This window comes from Mandrillus leucophaeus, unplaced genomic scaffold (genome assembly GCF_000951045.1).
Source record: "Mandrillus leucophaeus isolate KB7577 unplaced genomic scaffold, Mleu.le_1.0 Scaffold846, whole genome shotgun sequence".
Classification (NCBI taxonomy): Eukaryota; Metazoa; Chordata; class Mammalia; order Primates; family Cercopithecidae; genus Mandrillus; species Mandrillus leucophaeus.
Window position 1 is genome coordinate 840,912 of NW_012109208.1, and position 24,357 is coordinate 865,268.

The 24,357-nt window shown below is 45.4% G+C and overlaps 1 protein-coding gene across 2 annotated transcripts in view; it reads left to right on the forward strand.

The window, feature by feature from the left end:
• The first annotated feature begins 13,789 nt into the window (after positions 1-13,789).
• The window catches only part of SYNDIG1 (synapse differentiation inducing 1), a 128,996-nt gene continuing 118,428 nt past the window's right edge, over positions 13,790-24,357 (forward strand). The window contains exons 1-2 of one of the 2 annotated variants that reach the window (XM_011968505.1): positions 13,790-14,109; positions 14,317-14,874. In XM_011968505.1, the coding sequence (XP_011823895.1) occupies positions 14,395-14,874 (480 nt within the window). In that variant the 5' untranslated portion in view covers positions 13,790-14,109; positions 14,317-14,394. Of the gene's footprint in view, positions 14,110-14,305; positions 14,875-24,357 lie in introns of those variants that run through there. The other variant, XM_011968504.1, reaches the window with a different exon arrangement.

A 24,357-nucleotide genomic window follows, 5' to 3' on the forward strand; every position in this document is an offset into this window, starting at 1 on the left:
GTGATGGTGTCAGTGGTGGGGATGGTGATGGTAGTATTCCTGGTGATGGTGTCAGTGGTGGGATGGTGATGGTGGTGGTGATGGTGTCAGTGTTGGGGATGGTGATGGTAGTTGTGATGGTAGTACTCCCGGTGATGGTGTCAGTGGTGGGGATGGTGATGGTGGTGGTGATGGTAGTACTCCCAGTGATGGTGTCAGTGGTGGGGAGAGTGGTGATGATGATGGCAGTACTCCTGGTGGTGGTGATTATGGCAATGGCTGTGACAGTGATGCTGATTATTATGGTGATTGAAATTCTGGAGGTGATGGGGTAGTGAAGGTAGTGATGGTTGTGGTGGTGATGGTGGAGATAATGGAGATGGTGGTCATGGTGAGGGTGGTGGAGTTGGTAATGGTGGACATGGCAGCGTCACAGGGGAAGAAGCTGCCTCCCTCCACATTATCCTTAAAAATGAAGTGGAGACTCACAAAGCTACAGGGAGTTGGCACAACTTTTAAAAGCAGCAATGGCCTGAAAGGTTTCCTTATTTCCAAAATCACATCATATTTGCTATACATGTCTGAGTGCTTATAAATCAGATTTGGAGTTCCTGTGGACTGTGTCCCAGTGGTGCTGTGCTATGACAAAGCATCACTCACCAGCAGAAGTTTGGGTTGGCTTTGTGAACAGGAAGTCCCAGGCCACCAAAAATGATACATAGGATGATATAGCATTTTGCAATTGTAATGTGCCATTTAAATGCTAAATAGTAATAACTGATCTAGTCCCAAATGCTTCATTAACTCTCTCCACTGCCAAATCACAGGCTTTTCTGTGTGTTTGTGCTAAAGGCAAATCTTAATTGTTTTAATGAGGATTTGCAAGCAGCTCTTTTCTCTCTGCACTTGGGCCTTGATGAGTTACACATATCATTCGCTTAGCAATAGGGAAGTTTTGCTATTTACACAAAAGGCTTCTAACAGTGTTAGGGTTTGGGAAAGACCCAGCCCCTGGTGCCCTCCTAATGCCTTGCCAAATTGAGCTGTATAAGAAGGGTCAAGAGCAGCCGTACCTGTCAAACATGCCAAACACTCTGGCTAAATGAAACTGCAATTAGTCTTGTGGGGGGTTTTGTTTGTTTTTTGGGTTGTTTTTGTTTTTGTTTCTGGAGATGGAAGTCTTGTTCTGTTGCCCAGGCTGGAGTGCAGTGGTGCAATCTCTGCTCACTGCAACTTCTGCCTCCCGAGTTCAAGCGATTCTCCTGCCTCAGGCTCTGGAGTAGCTGGGACTATGGATGCGTGCCACCATGCCCAGCTATTCTTTTTGTATTTTAGTAGAGATGGGTTGTCACAGTGTTGTCCAGACTTGTCTTGAACTCCTGAGCTCAAGCAGTCCGCCTGCCTCAGCCTCCCAAAGTGCTAGGATTACAGGTGTGAGCCACCACGCCTAGCCTGCAATTAGTTTTATTTTCTCCTTCAGTTGCATAGATAGCCAACTTCATTCTGTTTCTACTTGGAGAGGCTGCTACACAGGTGGTCTTATATGTTAAATGTGACTGATACTGCACAATATAATTGGCATTTGAGGTTTCTAATTAGCAACACAGGGATGGACATGGAATACTATGCTGTGAAGTTCCTTCTGCTCCATACAGTAACAAATCGTAAACCAACAGTGCAGATCTTTAAGTCATTCTGTGAAAGGAGTAGGTATATTTAAGAAAAGGAGAAGGGTGGGTGGTAGGGTGGGCGAGACATAGACTTTTTAAAAACTCTAGACTTATTTGCAGGTTCAGATAAAAAGGAAAACTAAGAGAAAGTTTTGATACTCCAGTTTTTCTGTATTTCTTTATTCATGCATTTGTTTGAAAATAATTGCACTTGCAATACTGGTTCCCAAAACATTCACTGGATTTTTTTCTAGCCAATTCCTCAGAGCAAAACCATCTATTACACATTAGAAACAAGTTTGAAAAAAAAAATGCTACCTGTAATGAATAATCCTAATTTCTTCATGGATAGGTCCATGTATAACTCTGTCACGTTTCCAATGCATAATTCCCCCTGGAGCAGGCTGGGCTTCTTCACAGAAGGTGTGTGCTGTGTGTACTGCATGCAGGCTGAGCATGAAATTTCTCAGATCCCATTTCTGGCGGGGAAGGTGGCTTCTGCGTGTGCTGGCTTATTCTGATGGGACACTCGGCATGCAAAAGCATCTGCTGTATTTAGGGGACTGAGTTTTTCTATTTCGCAGTGAGTAAGCAGGCCCAGCCTGCAGCGTTTTCTTCCATCAGTGGGTAACAGAGGCTGCCTCCAACGGGATTTGTCTGGTCCATCTAATGTTTCTGAGACCCTGCCTCTGTTTCCAGAACATCTACTATGTTGTCACTTTGTGTTCCGGGCCATACACAAAATGCCATTCCCTCACCCCAGAGGTACCCACCGAGGGCTTTGTTTTTAAGATAGTTTTATTCTCACTATATACATGCCAGAAAAAGAACACACTGTCTTATCAACCATTCAGCCAAAGACCTGTAATCATAATTAACCCCGTATTATACAAGAGCTAAAGGATAGCAACCACCATTTCCCTGCAAAATGAAAGCACAGTGAAGGTAAACACAATGCAGTGCTTCCATACTGTGGAGTATTATCCCGCCATGAGAAGAAATAACCTCAAACACATCATGCCAAGTGAAAGAAGGCAGTCATGAGAGACCACATAGTATATGATTCCAGTTATATGAAATGTCCAGAATAGGCAAATCCATGGAGACAGAAGGTAGATCAGTGTTTGCCAGGGGCTGGGGAAAGGAACCACATCATGGGCATGGGGTGACGGGAATGTTCTGGAATCAGACAGTGATGAGGGTTGCACAACTTCGTGAATATACTAAATCTCACTCAATTATACATCTTTAAATTTCGATGAATTTCATGGCAGGCAAATGATATTCCAGTAAAGCAATTATTTTTAAAAATGGATGAAAATACTAATCAAAGTTAAAGAAAGCAACAGAGTTGGGATCTTCCTGCACTCCCAGCCTTGCAGCCGTGAGCGTCCATGCGCAGCTTCGCAGCCTGAGCTGTTTCCCCAGCTTTCCAACAGAGACCCGGGGTCTTCTGCTTCATGAGGACTGTAAGGCTTGGAGTCAGAAACGCCTGGGCTCAATCTCCACCTATTTCTCTTTGTGTCTTTTCTATCTGCATTTAGATCAACCACTGTTAGGATTTAGGACCTTGTGAAATCCAAAAGACACCACCAGGGCGCATCCTGGAGGTTGCTGGGGCAGTCATTTTCTTGGGAAGGGGTTGGTGGGTCTGAGTCTTCCTTCCCCTGGGCCTCAGAAGCCAGGAAAGCTAACTGTTCCCCAGCACGTGGGAGAGAATCCGTCTTTTAGGGGCAGGTTTAGATTACTCCACCTTCTGAGACTGCTCTGGAAAACCAGAATGCCAGTGAGTACTGAGGAGTTTTCCTCCAGGGAACTGGGGACACCAAGACATGCTCTCCCTGCAATCAGGCAGCTTATACGTTTGCAGAAAGAATTAACTGTCCTGGCCTGTTTCTCACTTTTGTTGTAAGAAGTGTTTGTCCATGTAGGCACATTACCTTCCTCCTTGCAGGCTGGGAGGGCTTCCAGCTCTTTCTGGTGGTTTCTGCTTGGATCTGTGAAGGCAGATATTTACCACCTTCTCCAGTTCTGACCACAGAAACGAATTGCAGTCATCTAGTAATATTTACAGAGCTGTGGGTTTACAGACATACAAGTTGGCCTGCTTAGCTTTCTTGTCCATACGGAAGTTGTGATAACACCTGGCAGGCTTGTTGACAATAGTCTGATGCCTTGGGTTTGTCCTCAAGAAACAAGCCTGGGGATGAGAATTTGGGAGGGGGGGATCCCAGGAAACACCAATCAAGGACCAGGGAGGGAAGACCTTAGACAAATGCTGTGTTATACAGCAAGCTGATCTCTGGGGGGCGCTGGGGGAGTGTGAAACACCAGCCTCTGAGCCGTCCCACCCCAGGACAAAGATGCTGGATGCTGATCCATCAGCTTCTCACTGTCACTGACTGAGGCTGCACCAGGCGCCATAACCCCTTTGGCCTGGCCTGACCTGTATGTGAGCCATGATGGCACCATCAGTTCCTGGGATGATGGGAGCCAGGGCACGGGGTGGGGCACCCACGGATTCAGCCCCTGTGTTAGTCCATTTCGCATGGCTATAAAGGAATACCTGAGCCTGGATGATTTATTTTTAAAGGAAGTTTGTTTGGGCTCATGGTTCTGCAGGCTGTACAAGGCACAGCACTGGCATCTGCTCAGCTTCTGGTGAGGCCTCAGGAGGTTTTTATTCATGGCAGAAGGTGAAGGGAAGCAGGCAAATCACACGATGAAGGGGAAGCAAGAGAAAGAGGAGGGGGTCCCAGTCTCTTCAACAACCAGCTCTTACGGAACTCATTACCCTAGGGAGGGCACCTCACTCCCGGCCCCACCTCCAACACAAGGGATCACATTTCAACCTGAGATTTGGAACCCACAGACATCCAAACTGTATCAACCCCCTGGTTGATGTGACTTTATCGTCATCCCTTTCTCTAATCCGAGGGCCTAAGCTAGAAGCACGAGGGCTCCCTCCTCACAGCCTCCACCCCCCCCCTCCCTCCTCAGGCACTCAGGGTCTCCTGAGTATCGGGAGAACCCGCTCCTGATGGTTACGTGGGTTCTTTGCTATTTCCTAAGTGGCTCGGCTGGGTTGAGAAATAAAAGGAAAGAGCACAAGAGAGAGAAATTTAAAGCTGGGTGTCCAGGGGAGACATCACATGTCGGCAGGATCCATGATGTTCCCTGAGCCGTAAAACCAGCAAGTTTTTATTAGTGATTTTCAAAAGGGGAGGGAGTGCATGAATAGGGTGTGGATCACAGAGATCACATACTTCACAAGGTAATACAGTATCACAAAGCAAATGGAGGCAGGGCGAGATCACAGGACCACCGGATGAGGTGAAATTAAAATTGCTAATGAAGTTTCCCCGGCATTGTCGTTGATAACATCTTATCAGGAAACAGGGTTTGAGAGCAGACAACCTGTCTGACCAAAATTTATTAGGTGGGAATTTTTCTCCTCCTAATAAGCCTGGGAGCGCTACAGGAGACAGGGACTTATTTCATCCCTTCGACTTTGACCATAAAAGATGGCACGTCTTAAAAGGGGCCATCTATAAGCCTACCTTCAGGGCGCATTCTCTTTCTCAGGGATGTTCCTAGCTGAGAAAAAGAATTCAGCGATATTTCTCCTATTTGCTTTTGAAAGAGGAGAAATATAGTTCTGTTCCATCCGGCTCACCAGCGGCCAGTTCAAAGTTACCTCTCTTGTTCTCTGAACATTGCTGTTATCCTGTTCTTTTTTTAAGATGCCCAGATTTCATATTGTTCAAACACACATGCTCTACAAACAATTTGTGCAGTTGACACAATCACAGGGTCCTGAAGCAACGTTCATCCTCCTCAGTTTACGAAGAAGATGATGGGATTAAGAGATTAAAGGCAGGCATAGGAAATTATTGATTGGGGAAGTGACAAGTGTCCATGAAATCTTCACAATTTATGTTCAGAGATTGCAGTAAATACAGGCATAAGAAATGCAGTAAATACAGGCATAGGAAATTATAAAAGTATTAATTTGGGGAACTAATAAATGTCCATGAAATCTTCACAATTTATGTTCTTCTGCCACGGCTTCAGCCAGTCTCTCCGTTCAGGGTCCCTGACTTCCCGCAACACCTGAGGTTGTCAGGACGAGCCCCGGGGCTCCCGCCTGGGCCTGTGCCCTCCCTCTCCTCTTTCCTGAGCCTCTGCACAGGTACCTCTGCTGGCCTTTGCCTCAAGGCCCAGTGTGCTGGGCGGGGATTTGCCCGGCCGGAACACTGTCCCTTGGTCTGACCCTGGCTAACTCCTCACCCGTTCAGGGGTTGCCATCAGCGGGTCTTCACAGGTGATTGTGCCCTGTGTTTGTCCCCTCAAGGCAGCTTTGTCTTGCCCACTGGTCACACATTGGTGCTCGTTCAAAAAATTGTCTTTCTCCTGTGCTGCGTGCAGGGTCCCTGCTGGTGGTCGCCTAGGTCCCCAGCTACACCCCACACTCAACGCACTACACACTGCCTGCACACGGTAGGTGCCCACTAAGTGCCTGTCAGGTGGGTGCATGGAAGTACCTGCCACATGCTCGTGGTGTGGTAGGGGCTGGACATGGATGGGCTTCCTTTCTTCCCTGGGTTTGAGGGAGGGAGTTCTGTTTTGAAACTTTTATTGGTGACGTTGCATTAGGACTTGAGGCCACCTCTGCTCTGAAGAGCTGGCTTTTGCCCAGCTGGAGTATTTTGTCACCAACCCCTGGATGGTTTTCACTTGCGTTGAGAGATGATTGTCACTTGGTGTGCAGGGTGGTGTTTGCTGGTTTAAGTTTAGGAAGCTTCCAACATGCAGAGCCATAAGAAAACGGTGGCTCTTTAGGTGTTCTGATCTTGGTTTCAGTAGGCCATTACCTCAAGTTAAGATAGGGATGAGATGGGAACCCTTGCCAGTTCTGAAGCAGGACCGTAGTTATTTGCTGATGCTTTCTGCTGGCTTGTGTGCAGATACCTCCTGGTGAGAGCATAGGGGTAGCTCTTCATGTCAAAGGGAAGTTCTGGGAAATTGCTTGATGAAAATCCAAACCTCATCACTAAATGTACAGCAATGTGCTTTCCTCCTAAGTACTACTGAATTTCTGGCTAGAATAGTTCCTTCCTAAATGGAAGGTTTATTTATAAATCAAGAAAAGCTACTAGGGTTTAATAACTTAGTCCAAGATCGATGGGTTTTTAAATTACACATCTCTCTAGGTGTCAACCTTAATCATAAACAGAGAGAAGCTCTCTAAAAGAAAGGATGTTTATCTGGGCATAAAGCTTTGCAATGGGAACACACATGCCATAGTAAACCATGTGCACATTCAGGGAGGTAAAGGAAGACAAAGGTTTTTCATGAAAAAAAAAATGATGAAGATTACACAATTGTTTTGAAATAATTATCCTTGGCTATAAAGATTAATAACAAGGAGGACACCACTCTGAGGCTGGGCGGGCAGTTGCTGGGCAGATGTCCTTGCAGAAGTGTTTTTTTGTGTAAAATGCTGTGGGTTTTGTAGTCTTGTTTTGTTATTAAGCATACAAGCATAAGAACCCGCTCTTCATGGCCTCCCCTGGCTCTGTTTGTCAGGGTTTTCTTAACGTTACTGACTCCATTTTGATTCTGACAACTTTCACTGGGGTACTGACTTAAGTAATTTTTCTTCATTGATGAAGAGTCATGTTTTGTTTTCATCAATGAAGTTCTTGACACACACATTTTAGGATTCATTTGTGGCTGGTGTTAGCAAAACATCACTTCGTTAGTCATCAAGTGCTAGCGGAACAGGTGAATTGTCCAGGATGCATCGTCAGAACTGCAAGGGTGGTTGAGATCATGGCTGTGATGGGAGAGCCTGCAGTGCAGACGCGATGCCTTGTCCCCAGCAGAACCAGAGGGGCATGGCCGTGCTGTCACCCAGGCCTCAGCTGGGCAGCATGGGAGTCCGGATGACCAACTCTGCTCCAAAAAGAGGCGATATCTGAGTGTGGTCACGAGTGAAATTACTGGGCAGCCACATCCCTGTGGATGTCAGTGCACTCAAAGGCCAATTCGGAATGGACATTTGTCTCCAGAGGCAGAGAGGAGTTGGGCATCCTGAGTCTTGCTGTGTTCCTCAAACACTCTCCAAGCAAGAAAGATCCCGCTGAATGTGTCAGTGCCACACCACTCAGGAGACCCGCCTCCCTGGGCCACCTCCTTCAAGGCACTAAGAAGCACCCCGTCTGTCTGGCCGGGAGCTCTCCCTGGGCATATTGGAGATAGCCTCAGGCACCGCAGCCACCTCTGTGTTAGAAACCGGGTGTGCCCTTCCTAAATATCCTCTGGATTTTGAAGGTGCTTGCTGCTTACTCAGGTGAGCCAAGCTGAACAGCATTCCACACACAGCCTGGAGGAGTGGCTGTACCTGACGGGGGAAGTGAGAGCCCCAGCGCACTTTCATTCGCCACTCCTACTGCCAGCACGGTCGCAGGCCCCCATGTCCCGCAGGGAGGACCCTGTGGTCTGAGCTGCTGAATGTGGAATCCTCCAGCTGCGGGATGAGGCTACACATTTTGCCCTTCATGACCCATTTTTCAAATACAATACACAAAGCAGGGAACCATCACTGGGGCTCTCTTGGATCATGGACCCCAAAGTTTCCTGCGGGGCATCACACCCTTCTTATTGCCCGAAAGCCCGTTGAGCAGTAGAGGACCACCGTGTTTGTCAGTTGTCCACATCGCCAGTGCTTATTGTGCTTCTCCTTGTACCCATTCTTCATGCTGTTCACACATCCATCTGCCTGAACTGCCTCTCTGATGATCACATCCCACTTAAGCCTTTCTTCCACAAGCCTGTTGCTTACTAAGAGCCTCTAAATGAGACCCACCCTCCTAACTTTATCTCTCTGGTCTCCTCCTCTGCTTCCCAAACAATACCTATGCTGCTGCCTCTGCCTGGAACACCTTCCCTGCACAGCTTAACCTGTTGATTTCTTCAAACCTCTCTATTACAGAAAATTTCAAACACACGAAAGGAGAGAGGATTGTATAATGGATCGTGTGCACCCATCAGCCAACTTTGGTGGTCAGCCCACAGCCAGTCTTGTTTTCCCTGTATGATATACACTCCTCCTTCAGTGGTCAGCCCACAGCCAGTCTTGTCTCTTATACACATCTAGATGTGTATAAGAGACAGGGTATATACTCCTCCTTCAGTGGTCAGCCCACAGCCAGTCTTGTTTTCCCTGTATGATATACACTCCTCCTTCAGTGGTCAGCCCACAGCCAGTCTTGTTTTCCCTGTATGGTATACAACATACCTTCATTCATCACTCCTGCTGCCAGTCTTGTTTTCTCAGTATGGTATACACTCCTCCTTCAGTGATCAAAGATGGTCAGAGATGACCCGAGGTAATGGCTGTCAGATGGGGCTCCAGATGGCAGTGCTGGTGGGTTCATCGGGGATCCCTGCTGTCCCGCATCCCATGAGACAGAGAGGTCATTGGCAAGATAAAAGAGGGATGCGTGATCCTAGAGCCACATGAGGCTGGAAATGTACTTGAGGGGGACACTTTGGAAGGTGTTTTTGCCGTCACTTGTGGTTCCTTGACTTTCTACTGTCACTGAATTTCAGATGAGAATTCCAACTGAGATGATCAGTGGTCAGCCCACAGTCTTGTTTTCTTGGTATGGTGTGCACTTCTCCTTCCAATCCAGATGATTTTTAAAAAGTCCCAGACTGTGCATCTTTTATTTCATCTTTAAATACTTTAGCATGAATCTCCACATAGATAGCTCTTCTTTATATGTTTGATTTTAGTTCAGTTTAATTGAGTTTTTCTAATTTTTATTATGTTAGCATAAAATTTACCAACTTAACAATTTTTAAGTGTACAGTTTGGTGGTATTAAGTACACTTATAATGTGTAAGCATCACCACCGTCTATCTCTATATCCCTTTTCTTTCCACACCTATTAAATAATAACTCCTCACACCACTCCCATCCCCTGGAAACCACACTTTTGGTGACTTTTGAGTACTTTTGATGGCTCTAAGTACCTCATATTGATGGAATCCTACAGCATATGTCTTTATGTGAGTAGCTTATTTCGCTTAGAATAATGTCCTCAAGGTCCATCCATGCTGTGGCCTATATCAGAATTCCCTTCCCTTTTTAAGGCTGAGCAATACTCCATTGAATGTAGATAGCACATTTTGCTTATCCATTCATCCGCAGACACTTGGGATGCTTTCACATTTCAACTATTATGAATAATACTGCTATGAACATGGCATGCAAATATCTCTTCAAGACCCTGTTTTCAACTCCATTTGGTATATATCCAGAAGTGGAATTTCTGGACCATATGGTAATTCTATTTTTCATTATTTGAGGAACTGCCATACTGTTTTCCAAAGCGACTGAACCATTTTTCATTCCCACCAGCAGTGCACAAGGATTCCAGTTTTTTCACATCCTCACCAACACTTGTTATTTTCTGTTTTTTTAAAAAAACAGTAGCCATCCCAGCGAGTATGAGGTCATCTCTCATATGCAGTTTTGATTTTCATTTCCCATTATTAGTGATGTTGAGCATCTTTTCATGGGCTTATTGGCCATCTGTATATCGTCTTTGGAGAAATGTCTATTTAAGTCCTTTGCCAATTTTTGAATCAGATTTTGCTGTTGTTGAGTTTTAGCCATTCTCTGTATATCCTGGGTATTAATTCCTTATTAGATACATGATTTGCAAGTGTTTTCTCCCATTCTGTGGCTTACTTTCTTACTCTGTTGATATTGTCTATTGATGCACAAAAATTTCTAAATTTTTATGAAGTCCAACTTGTTTTTTCTTTTGTTGCCTCTGCTTTTGGTGTCACGTCCAGGAGATCACTGACAAGTCCAATGTCATGAAGCTTTTGCCCTGTTTTCTTCTAAGAGTTTTATGGTTTTAGATTTTACATTTAGGTGACTGATTTATTTGGGATTGGTTTTTGAATATGGTATTAGGTAAGGGTTCAACTTCATTCTTTTGCCTGTAGATATCCAATTTTTTAGCACCATTTGTTGATAAAAATGTCCTTTCCCTATTGAATGGTGTTGGCACCCTTGTCAAAAATCATTTGATTATATAAGCAAGTGTTTATTTCTGGGCTCTCTATTTTATTCACTTGGTCCATATATGTGTATTTATGCCATATCACACTGTTTTGATTCTAGTGCCATTGTAGTAAGTCTTAAAATCAGGAGGTGTGAGTACTCCTACTTTGTTCTAAGTCCAGCCTGTGCTCCTTGAGATTCCATGTGAATGTTAGAATGGGTTTTTCTGTTTCTGCAGACAACATTGTTGGGATTTTGCTACTGATCACACTGAATCTATCGATAACTTTGGGTAGTATTGACATCCTAGCAATATCAAGGTTCCCAATGCATGAATATGGAATCTCTTCCCATTTATTCATGTCTTCCTTAATTTCTTTCAGCAGTTTTTTTTTTTTTTTTTTTTTGAGATGGAGTCTTGCTCTGTCACCCAGGCTGGAGTGCAGTGGCATGATCTCAGCTCACTGCAACCTCTGCCTCCTGTGTTCAAGAAATTCTTCTGCCTCAGCCTCATCAGTCTAATTTTTGTATTTTTAGTAGAGATAGGGTTTCACCATGATGTTGGCCAGGCTGGTTTCGAAATCCTGATCTCGAGTGATCTGCCCACTTCAGCCTCCCAAAGAGCTGGGATTAGAGGCATGACCCACCACCCCCTGCCTCGGCAATGTTTTGATGACTTCATTGTACCAGTCTTTCACCTCATTGGTTCAATTAATTCTGAAGTATTGTGTTCTTTTTGATGCCATTGTAAATGATTTTTTAAAATTTCTTTTCAGATTCTTCATTGTTAGTTTATAGAAATGCAGCTGATTTTTGTGTATTAACATTTATCCTGCTACTTTGCTCACTTCATTTATTAGTTCTAACAGATTTTTTGTGGAATCTTTAGGGTTTTCTATATATGAGATCATACTTCTTCCTTTCCAATTAGGTGCCTTTTATTTTTTGTTCTTGCCTAATTTCTCTGGCTACAACTTTTAGTACAGTGTTCAATAAAAGTGGGAAAAGTGAGCATCTTTGCCTTGTTCTTGATCTTATGGGTGCTTTCACCATTGAGTATGATGTTCACTGTGGATTTCTTCAAATATAGCTTTTATTTTGTTGAGGTAATTTCTTTCTATTCCTAGTTTGTTTCATGTTTTTATCATGAAAGAGAAAAGCATCAATGCTTTTCCAGAAATGCTTAGTAGAAAAGCATTAAATTCTTTTTCTATGTCAGTTGAGATAATCGTATATCTTTGTCTTCCGTTCTGTTAATGTGGCGTATTACAGTGATTGATTTTCATAATTTTAACCCTCCTTGCATTCCAGAAATAAATCTCACTTGATCATGGTATATGATTCCTTTAATATGCCACTTAATTCAGTTTAGTAGTATTTTTGTTGGGCGTTTTACATCAGTGTTCATAAGGGATATGAGTCTGTAATGTTCCTCTGGTGTCTTGTCTGGCTTTGGTATTGGTAATGCTTACCTCATGGAATGATTTAGGAAGTGTTCTCTCCTTTTCAGTTTTTTTGGAAAAGTTTGAGAAGAACTGGTATTAGTTCTTTAAGTGTTTGCTGCAATTCACCACCGAAGCCATTTTGTGAAAAATCTCTTATCTATTGCCATAAAACCCCAGAACTCTTGGACTAAGACGTAAAAAATCATAGAGCTGAAAGGGACCTGAAAGCTTTTCTTGCTCAAGCACCCCATTAATAATTCCACTTTCATAAGCCACTTGCCCACAGTCAGATATTTAGTAGCAAAACTAGGGCTGAATCCCTGGCCTCCTGACTCTTAGTAAAGTGTTCTTTATACTGTGACAGTCTCCAAGTAAAAAAAAAATATATATATATATATATATATGTATCATAAAATTTGTATAGAATATGTTGCATACCTGCTTTCTGACTTTTATTTTCCTTTCACAATGCCTCAATTTTCCCATTCACCTGATATTCACCCCAACTCATGGTTAGGTGTGCATGTTAGTAACTCCCCAGGAGAGTTCTTACAATGGTGATAAAGAGACTAAGAACTAGGAACTCAAATGCAAGGCCACAGAGGCCCCTCTTCATCTTGTCTTCTCCTCTAGCTGCCTTCCTCGATAAAGAAGCAGGTGGGGCATGATTGGCCAGTGATGCATTTAAAGCTCTGCTAAGCTCAAAACCAGACTCCAAGTCTTATAAGAAGATGACACGGGGAACTCAGTGGTTGGTGCAGCCCAGAAAGCATTTGGTCAAGAGAAGGGAGCATCTTAGACAGAGCAGAGACTGCTTATGCAGAAATAAAGGGCCAGGCAGGAGGCTTTCATCTCTGTAGCTACTGGTTCTGAATATCATCAACTGAGAAAATTTTTTTAAAAAATCCCACAAAAGTTATAAAGGGAATTGGAGGAACAGTAGCACCGTTCTGGGGCAAGACTCCAGAGTGCATTGGTGCAGAGCCATGTGGATAACCCCAGATGGCAGCCTCATCAGAGGCATTCTCTCTCCTCCCATCAACCCAGTTTCATCTCTGAGTGGATGAACTGAGGCCCAGGGAAACGCTCTAAGCAGGTGGGAGTGGGTACCAGCAAACATGGAAGGAAATGAGTTAATGGGAATTATGAAGCAAACACAATATATATGACAAACGAGCCTGTGTTGAAAGAGATATCGAAGGATGCGGCAATGACAAAAATAAAATTTCACTAATTTTGATCCCTTTCATTCATACGTATCATAATTTATGATACTCAAAGTTGAAAAAAATTCACTTCAATATAAAAAAAGTTGTTCTGTAAAAAACAGTTTGATGCAATTTGAGTACATTTTAAAATTTAGTAAATAATCGGTTGTAAAATCAAGCCAACTTGTTCAGCAGGCCAAAACTTGCACTATACACTGTAGCCCAGCACCTCCTCAGCTTTAATGTGCAGACTCATCAGCTAGGATCATGTTAAAATGCAGATTCTGATTTAGTAGATGCAGGTGCTACTCAAGATTCTGCATTTCCAACAAGCTCCCAGCTGGTGCTGATGCTGCCGGTTCTCAGCAAATTCTGAGTGGCAAACTGTAGAGAGCACCCTAAGAGACCAAGCTGTGCCTATCTCAAGATGCCTCAGTAGCAGATTCGTGTTTGGGACTTGACGCCTCAAGATCATCACTAAGTAGGGATTATTGCAATCACATAATTTCCTGCTTGAATGAATAGCCATGTACCTGGGAAGAGCTAATCCCCATTACAGATTTGCAGTTCTGTTTTCCTATGGACTTGTCGGATGCTAATGTGATTGGGTTTACCCGTGGGTTTCAGGATGTCTGCTAGCAATCAAAGGTTCCTCTAGGCTGCAAGGGAGCCAGCTCCTGCAGTCTCCTTCATTTGGAAGCAGAGACTTTATAGAGATTCAGGTAATCAGTTTCTGCTACCTCTGGCTAGCCACCCCGACAGATCCTTTTTAACATTCACTGAATAGGTAGGACTGCATTTTGTCTAACTCTCATAGTTACTATGCGTTTATCAGCTGATTGGTACAGTCTGAAACAATGTGGGTCTGGGTGATTAGCTTGTTTTTAAGTGTGATTCTCTTGTCTCATCTCTGTTTTCTCCTCCTCCAGGAGAAATGGGTTCCCTGAGACAAGTGTGACCTACGTGCCCAGCCCACCAGCCTGACGCCTAGCCAGAGAGAGAGGACCATGGATGGCATCATTGAACAGAAGAGCATGCTGGTGCATAGTAAAATCAGTGATGCTGGCAAGAGGAATGGCTTAATTAACACCAGAAACTTGATGGCCGAGAGCAGAGATGGTCTGGTGTCTGTTTACCCAGCGCCCCAGTACCAGAGCCACCGGGTGGGGGCCAGCACAGTGCCGGCCAGCCTGGACAGCAGCAGGAGTGAGCCGGTGCAGCAGCTGCTGGACCCCAACACCCTGCAGCAGTCGGTGGAGTCCCGCTACAGGCCCAACATCATCCTCTATTCAGAGGGTGTGCTGCGTTCCTGGGGGGACGGTGTGACCACCGACTGCTGCGAGACCACCTTCATCGAGGACCGATCGCCCACCAAAGACAGCCTCGAGTACCCCGATGGGAAGTTCATCGACCTCTCAGCTGATGACATAAAAATCCATACCCTGTCCTACGATGTGGAGGAGGAGGAGGAGTTCCAGGAGCTGGAGGTTAGAGGATGTGTTTGTCAGAGGCCGTCTAGGAATGTGTGATGGGGATTCTAGGGTGGGCAGGAGCCATGAATGCCTATACACTGTAGCCCAGAAATTAGGGAATGAAACTAGTGTGCAAAAATGCAGAAACCAAAGGCAGTCTTGGTGCCCTTCACTCTTGAATGCTTGTGGAAGATAGAAGGAGAGGAAAGACTTAGATTAACAGAAAGCCAGTGATTCTGGTATGAGATGACCCCAGGTAATGGCTGTCAGATGGGGCTGCAGAAGGCAGTGCTGGTGGGTTCATCAGTTTTCCCTGCTGTCCCTCATCCCATGAGACAGAGAGGTCATTGACAAGAGGAGGGAGGAATGCTTGATCCCAGAGCCACATGAGGCTGGAAATGTATTGGATGGGGGACACTTTGGGAGGTGTTTCTGCTGTCACCTGTGGTTCCTTGACTTTGCATTCCACAGTTACTACTGAGAGATTGTTGATAGAGCTGAACCACGCTGGAAGAAAGTGTAGGTACTGATAGCCTAAAGGGAAGATAAGCTGACTTTTTTAGAGGACTGGAGGGCAGGTGACAGCATTTGAATTACATGCACAGAGATGTGCACATTGCACATTGGATATAGCATGGTAGGCACAGTGGTTGCTGGGTATGTGGCACACTGGCCCCCTAGGGCAGCACTGGGTGACAGGGTGAGAGCAGCTGCTGCAGGCCATGGACTAGCGGTTTGCTGCCCATGCGCTCCAAGACTTTCCGCTGCAGTGAGGCCAGGGATGTTTTCCCAGGACGCGATGTCAGGGAGACTTGGGCCAGGCTTTCCGTCAGTTTGGTGGGGGAGGAAACCGCCGAACAGGTCCGACCTTCAGAGGCAGTGTGTGGCCAAAGGGGAAAGGGATGTCTGTTTTTCTCTAAGGTAGGTGAGAACATTTTTGTAAGTAGAGAGGAAATGTTCAGAATGGAAAATTGAGGATCGCGGCCGGCGGCTGGGGAGTGGTCTTGGGGAGGCAGGAGCTGTACTCCAAGCATGTATGTGTGAGAGATGGCCTCTCAGAAGAAGTCCACGTGCTGGCCTGGGAGAGAAGAGAAGGGTGGGGTAAGGGAAACTTTCAAGCGCTCTGGGTTGAAGAGGAAGGAAAGGAGGGGTTCGTGTTGGCTGAGTATCAGCACAGCCAGAGAAGCTCTTGGGGTGTGTTGGGGTGTGGGGAGATTGCAGACAGTCTAGAGCAGTGAACTGGGAGAAGTGCCCATTCTAGAAAAGACTTCTGGAGAAACTGCCCAGTTGCAGTATGAGTTCGTGTGAAGATCTGGTCAGACCCAGGGCTCTGTGACTTTCTCCAGCCGTGTGGGACCATCTTTAGCAGGTGAGGCTCTCTTGGCAAGGTGTACTCTGCCTGGAAGGTGGAGGAGGCAGGAGAAAGCAAGAGGGGGGAAGTTTGGAGCCGAATCAGACCCACAACCATGGGACCCACGCTTGATAGAAAGGCCGGAGAAATTGCAAGGGAGTGACAGGTCAAGGAGACCAGAGGATCAGGATTGGAGACCTCAGTGAGAACCAGGAGCCAAGAGATCCGGCTTTAGTCAGGAGGGAGGATCAGCAATGGAGAGGGAAACTTCGGTGCAGCCCCAGCCAGTGGAGCCTGGGAAGCCCACTGGCAGGGAGTGGAGAGTCGTAGCATGGAAGAGGACCAAGACGTGATGCCTGGGCATCTGCGGAGGTCCTAATGCCCTCTGGTGACACCTGTGAAGGGAGGGTACTCATGATGCAGCTGTGGAAAGTTGGGAGCATGCTTGGCTTCTGTTCAGAATCCTCTGCCCCTGTCTACTGTTTTGCAAGATCTGAGGGCTTTGCTTACAGTGAAATATAAATAAATACTGCCCGACCCGCATGGAGTGGAATTAGGGAAGCGAATGCACAAAAACGCAGCCCCAGGAGTTAAGGGAACGGAATACCCCATCAGCTGTGAAGAGGGGCTAGGGCCCTGAGCTCAATGCAGGGTTCAGAAGTCATCACACAGGCAGGAGCCCTCCCCCGGCTATATCTTGAGGATGAGTAAGAGGAGGCTTGAGGGGAGCTGGCAGAGAAATTCCAGTCCAAGAGGACCTGGGGAGCACAGAGGCAGCAGCTCCAGAGATCTGCAGGGAAGAGGAACTGGTCAGAAATGCGGGGAGGCCTATGGGAAAGACGGGGAGGAGACAGGTTGGAGAGGGAGGGGGTTCCCATCAGCAAGGACCTTATCAGCCACCTAAGGGAGACTGGATTTATGCAGAGTCACAAACTGAGATACGTGTGAGACAGAAGGGACCCACCAAAGAGTCAAGAAGGAGCCCTGGGAGGGGTGGGCCTGGAGCCTGGAGAGCCAGGCCCCACCCAGAGCATCTGTCCCCTCTGCTTCAGGGTCACTGCTGTGCCCCACCACACAGGCCGTGTTGCTGGGGAACCTGAATAGATTTGTTAGAGTAACCAAGAGCCAGAATGCACCAACATTTAATCCACAAGACAACACAAAGTGAGCAGGATGTCATGTGGAGGACCTGGGAATCGCAGGAGGAGGCCTTCGCACCTGCACGTGACCATGCAGGTCCATGGAAGGGTCTCATGCAGAAGGGCTGTGGTCAGATCTTGATCTGTGTTTTCAGGAGCTGCTCTGACCAGGAGTGGGACAAGGATGTAGAGGAGATGGAGGCAAGAGGGTAGGCAGCCTGGGGCTAGGACCAAACCGGATGTGCCCCCTGCCTTTTTTGGGGGACTTGTCATAAGGGCAGGTGAGAGAATAAGGACAGCATTAGAAATGGTGAAGAAATATCTAAAAGGTGAAATTTGTCGTTAATGGAGATGCGAGGGTAGAAAGGAAGGGATCAGAGATGTTCCCAAGCCCCCAGGGGGCCAAACTGGCTGGCAGAGGATTTTCAGCTTTCTTAAGGGTTTTTGGAAAATCCCCTCCAGGACACAATATGCCCCAGTGATAGAAGGCTTGGGATGGTTGATTGAAACCAACTAGATTGAAAAGGACATTTGAATGTCTCCATCATTTCTTTCTCACCCTTGTGGGTTCCTCCCCACCCCGATTGCATTCATGCACTTCTCTTGAATAACTACACTCTGCCAAGGTCAATGGGAGGAGAGAAGGTGGGAGGAGAGCAGGTGGGAGGGGAACAGGTGGGAGAGGAGCAGGTGGGAGGGGAGCAGGGAGCAGGTGGGAGGGGAGCAGGTGGGAGGGGAGAAGGTGGGAGGAGAGCAGGTGAGCAGCAAATCTTCTTAGTCCTCAGTTAGCCTCCCTCCTGGTACTTCACAATGGACTACATTCAAAAGAATTGTTTATCCTTCTTGAAGACTCACGTGGGCTTCTGATGGAGCTTGCACATAAACACAACCAATATTTTAATGCAATTTTTAAAAAATTTATAGTATATCTGAATCCACATTTTTGTCAATCAATTACTGAATCCATTTTATTGCAATGATTTTTCACACGGTGGCTTCAGCAGGTAATAGATGTGGTTTTGGAACCCTGTAAGGGTCTGAAATGTACTCAGAGACAATGTTTTAAATAAAAGCTAGGAAGTGGGTGAAGGCAGACACAGACTTGTCTGTCTTAGTAGTCCAAGGCTCTGACAAGTAGTATAGTATACTTCTTGGGAGGTAACTTTCCCACCCAGTCCTGCTCCTCTGATCTAGCAGCAAAAGTGGAAGCCCATCAGAAATAATTCTTTTAATAATACAGTAATAAGAATCTTTAGTCATAATAACGGTGCCTACTCTGTATTAATATTTCTAGTGACTTTTGACTATAACGTAAGATGGAGCATGTTGGCATTTATATCTTGGCCACAAAAGGCACTCCTAAAGTAACATCAATGGAACAGCCAGTTGTTTACAAATCGAGCTGCCTCTTAGGCACTTTAGTGAGACTTTCTGGTCGACATCCAAGGAGCTCACCTGGATCAAGAAATGGCCCTCCCACAGGCTCTGAGCGGAAGGGATGGAGACACATTACAGCTGCTGTTGCTTCTGTATGCAGCTCAGGATGCTGAGGAGGATTTCAGAGCCTCACCACAGTGGTTAACTTGGTCCCTTTTCTCTGAAAACAAAGATATTTTCTCAGAAACATTCTTACAGTATAGCTATGGTGCTTTTTATTCTATTCTTCTGTAAATAACAAAATCTAATGACTGGTTGGAAGTGTCATTGAACATGCAGTAGCTGTTCTTTGGTTTACTCTTTTCTCCATTCCATTAAATAATAAACGGTCATGTATTGATAAGCATTTGCTGCATAACAAATCACCCCCACAACATAGTGCCTTAACAACTCTTTCTTTAGCTTATAATTTCTGAGGGTAGACAATTGAGCTGGGCTCCGCTGGGTGATTGTTCTGCTGGTCTCACCTGGGCTCACTCACTTTTCCATAGCTAGCTGTGATGGGCTGGGCAGCCAGAGGCTGCTGGCTGCAGTAACAGAGGTGACTGCATCACCCAGCAGTCACCCATCCTGTCCCAGGCTTCATCGTGTGGCAGCCAGAGAGGTGGAGCCCACTGTGCAAGGGCTTGTCAAGTATGTGCCTATGTCCTGCATGTTACTATCTCATTGACCAGAGTAAGTCACACAGCCAAGCTCAGTCAGTGTGGAAAGGATTGCTTAAGGTCACGATATAGGGAAGTGATAACAAATTGGGTGCCAGTACTGCAACCACAGAGCCAAAAACCATAGACTTTTGGCATCATTTTTTTTTTCAGATCATCTAATTGAACAGAATGACAACTACTGAAACAAAAGAACAGTGAATATTGATCTGAGCTCTTTCTAGAAGGCAGTTCTACTCAGAAAAAAAGAAAAAAATGTGATTTTTAACTTCTTTGAGTATTGCATAGCTTCACTTGGTTTACAGCGAATGGATGCTGTTTCCCAGAGAGTGCCGTTTTCAGAAAGCCACTGCCCTGGTTCGGAGTGGGGCCTTCTCATTGTCCTGGGTCGGAGCAGGGCCCCCTCGTTGCCCTGGTTCTGAGTGGGGCTTCCCTTGCTGGAGCTCCTGGGCACTGGGTGGCTGGCTGTGTTTTCCCCAGTCACTTTCCCAAGACAGGTGCGTCCCTGGCATTTATGAAGGAGCCTCCCTAGGTCCGAAGAGGTCGGCCTGTCTGACACATGGTTTGCAAGGGCATGTGGAGTGTACTGTTTACCTTCAAGGTTGTGGTAGTACCAGGAACAGGTTCTATGACTAACTTTGAGAATATTTATGGGAGGTTTTCAACCATTCAGCAAGTGTTTATGATCTGTCCTGCTCCACTTTAAGTCACGAAGTAGAGCATGGCTTGACATTAGACAGGGAGATATAGGGGCACCTCTGGGGCTTTGCGGGAGTGCAGAGGTGCCGCTCATTATCTAGTGCCACTGCGCTCAGGGTGACAAGACAGGCATCCTGTGGGGGTGCCCTCAGGACACTCTGGGTAGTGATAATTGGGCCTGATGTCCCATAGCCCGGGCCTCTTCCCAGGTATGTGAACACTGTTTCTTCCACTTCCCAGCCAGTAGCTAAAAACTGCTGTCTCAGGGAATACCAGCAGTGGGAAACGACATCTCCTTTCACACAGATAAACTCAGAGAGATTTCAGGGACAAGTAATGAAGCAGGGCTACAAAATACACAGTTTGAGTTTACAGCCATGAAATGAAGTGACTGGAGTCTGGGTGCAGAGGCCTGACCACCCTCCTTCCCTTAGAGATGGTGACCAGATGTTGAATGGCACTTACCTATGGTAATGCAAAACCTTAAACCTTTCAGACCCGGAGTACGTGGCAGTCACTCCCTAGAAGCAGTGCCCACAGGGGCTGTGCCTTTTCTTCACTGAAGGAAGAAGGGAGAAGGGAACGCTCATCAGTGGAGCAACTTTTCTGCCAGGCCCTGCGAGTGCACTCGGCCATCGAGTCCTCGAAGCACTTGGGGATGGGTCATGGTGCTGTCCTCATCCTACATGTGGGGAGACAGAAACTTGGGGTGTTTCCAAGATCGCACACGTGGCTCTGCTGTCAGCCCTTGGATCTCAGACAGATCTGCTCACTTTAGACTCTGTCTCCTCATGACGCTGTTCTTTCTACATTAGGGGGAAAAATGTGTTCCAGTAAACTTCTGTTTCAGCATTATGCCAGAGTCCACAGACAAAGCAGGAAGAGACGGCACCAGGACCTCACGTCTGGGAACTCGCCATCAAGCTTTCCAAGGCCTTCCAGTCTGTCTTCTCATGTAAAAACTTGAAAGTGTTGGAGGACACAGAATTCTGTAACTGCAATAGAGCACTTACATATACTTCATTCATAAGCATGGAAAGAGGGGCGAGGACTCAGCACGCATTTGAAGAAAACCCAAAAGCATGAATGAGACAGAACAACAACAAATAGAACAATTGATCCAGAGGAAACAGAAAGAATTCAGAAAATAATAGACAACATTTTGAAATTTATTTTTAGTATCTCCAGAGAGATTTGAGGTGCTGATTTGGGTAGAGGAAGATTTGGGGGTTTTGTTTTGCTCATTTGTTTGTTTACCTCGTAGCACTGGCCAGAACCTCAAACACATTGTTGAGTGTAAGTGAACGAACATTCTTGCCTTGCTCCTGATCTTAGGGGAAAGCTGTTAGCTTTCATGATGAAAGATGATGTTTGTTGTAGTTCTTTATCGCCACTCTTAATCAGGTATAGGAAGTTCCCTTTGTCACTTCTTTGTTGAAGAAGGTTTTTTATTTTATTTTTATTTTATTTTTTAATTGACAATAAATAGGGTATTCATATTTGTGGGATATATAGTGATGTTTTGGTACATATAACTTGGTGAGCAGATCGAGGTAATTAGCATATTCATTAACTCAAACATTGATCATTGTTTTCTGTTGGGAACATTCAATAACCTCCTTTTAACTATTTGCAACTGTATAATATATTTTTAACTGTTTTCATGCTACAGTGCTGTAGAACACAGGAACTTATTCATATCTAGCAGTAATTTTGTATGTTTTAATACATCTCTTCTTCTCTCTCCCTTCCTCCTACTCTGCCCACCCTCTACTATTCTTCGTTCTACTTTTACTTCTTTGAAATCAACTCCTTTTAGTTTCCACGGGTGGAACATGCAGTGCTAAACTTTCCCTCCTGACTTACTTCATTTAACATAATGTCCTCCAGTTTCATCCATGTTTGCTGCAAATGACATAATTTCATTATTTTTTTATGGCTGAATAGTATCCTGCGGTGCTGAAATGGGAGAGTTCCCTGATTCCCCTTGCAGGATGTTTGATGGGTGTGGCTCGCCTGTTCTGTTGTTGCTCAAACCCACTGTGGGACTGGAGCATGCAGAAGGGCAGGTGCAGAGGCTGGGGCGAGTGCTTTGTGCTCCGAACCAGCAGTAGTGTCTAGGGGTGGTTGTCTGCAACCCTAGTGTTACAAAGTTCTTTCAGCTTTGCTGTCCACAGACGACTTGAATGCTAACAGGCTCAATGGACCCTCTGCCTTTTCGCAAGGACAGAGGGCTAGATCCAGAGCTGTTGCCCAGCATCCTGGAAAAATCAGGTCACACATGGGCTTGAAGGATGAATGCGAGGTTTTATTGAGTGGTAGAGGTGGTTTTCAGTGGGATGGATGTGGAGCTGGGACGGAGACTGGAGTGGGAAGGTGATCCTCTCCTGGACTTGGGCTGTCCAGTGGCTGGACTCCTCTCTGACCACCCCCAGCCAAACTCCTCTCGGCGTTCAGATGTTCCTCCTCTTCTCCCTTTCTCTGCCATGTTGTTCTGCCATTTGTCTGTTTGCTGGTCTGCTGGCTTGCTGGTCTGCCTCTGGGTCCTGGGGTTCAGGGTTTATATGGATGCAGGCATGCGGGCTAAAAGACAACTTTTTGGGCACAAAAACAGGGATGCCCTTTCTCACTTAGGGTCACAGGTATCCGGGCTTGAGGGTGGGGCTTTGCCAGGAAACTGCCCTCTTCTACCCAGTATTTCCGTTTCCTGTCCTATCAGTGTACAACTACCCCATTTTCTTTATCCATTTATCTGTTTGTTGTTGGACACCTAGGTTAATTCCCTATCTTGGATATTGTGAATAGCACTTCAACAAACAAGTGGTGTAGGTGTCTCTCTAATGTACCGATTTCGTTTCCTTTGGATAAATGCCAAGTAGTGGGGTTGCTGGATGGTATGGTAGTTCTATTTGTAGTTTTTTGAGGGACCTGCATATGGACGTTCAATTTGTCAGGTACTACTTAGGTAATCGTATATGGTGTTTCTTTATTGTCCTTTATTTTTTCATCCTTTAATCATGTGGTATATTGTATTAACTGCTTTGCAGATAATAGACCATCCTTGCATTGGGAGGTAAATCCCACTTTGTCTTGGTTTATAAGCCTCTTTAAGTGTCACTGGATCTTATTTTCTAATCCTTGGATGAGGATTTCTTTGCCTATATTCATGAGGGATGTTGGTCCGCAGTTTTCTCTTCTTGTGCCATCTTTCCCGGACTCTGGTATGAGGGTAATATTGACTGCACAGAATAAGTTGGGAATTGTTCCTCTCTTTATTTTCTGAAAGATTCTGTTTAGTATTGGTATGATTCCTTTTCAGGTGTTTGTTAGAAGTCACCAGTGAAGCCATTTGGGCCTGGCCTTTTCTTTGTGGGAAGAGTTTCAATTACTGAACTGATTCTATTACCTTACTGGTTTAAGTCTCTTGTTTTTGTTTTTTGGTTTTTTTGAGACAGAGTCTCGCTCTGTCACCCAGACTGGAGTGCAGTGAAACGATCTCAGCTCACTGCAAGCTCTGCCTTCTGGGTTCATGCCATTCTCCTGCCTCAGCCTCTGGAGTAGCTGGGACTACAGGTGCCCGCCACCACACCTAGGTAGTTTTTTGTATTTTTAGTAGAGACAGGGTTTTACCGTGTTAGCCAAGATGGTCTCGATCTCCTGACCTCGTGATTCGCCCGCCTCGGCCTCCCAAAGTGCTGGGATTACAGGCATGAGCCACTGCACCCGGCCAGTCTCTTGTTTTAAAGAAAATCCGAAAGTTGTCCTTTATTCTTGTCTCAGTTTTAGTATTGTGATGTCTAATTTGTTGGCATGAAGTTGTTCATCATATTCCATTTAAATCCTTTTAGTTTCTGTATGGTTGGTAATAATATTTACTCTTTCATGCCTCATTTTAGTAATTTAAGTTTCTCTATTTCTTTCTTGGTCAGTCTAGATAGAAATTGGTCATTTTTTAGATCTTTTCAAATAGCTGACTTCTGGTTCCATTGATTTTTCTGTCTTTAGTCTTCCATTTTATTAATTTTTACTCAGATATTTATGACATCCTGCCCTCTGTTTCCTTTGGCTTAAATTTGCTCTTTTTTACCTATTTTGTTTAGGCATGAGCTGGGGTTACTTATTTGACATTTGTTTCTTCTTACAACGTATGTATTCTAGGCTATAACTTTCTTTCAAACACTGTTTTAACTGGTCCTAAAAATTTTGATTT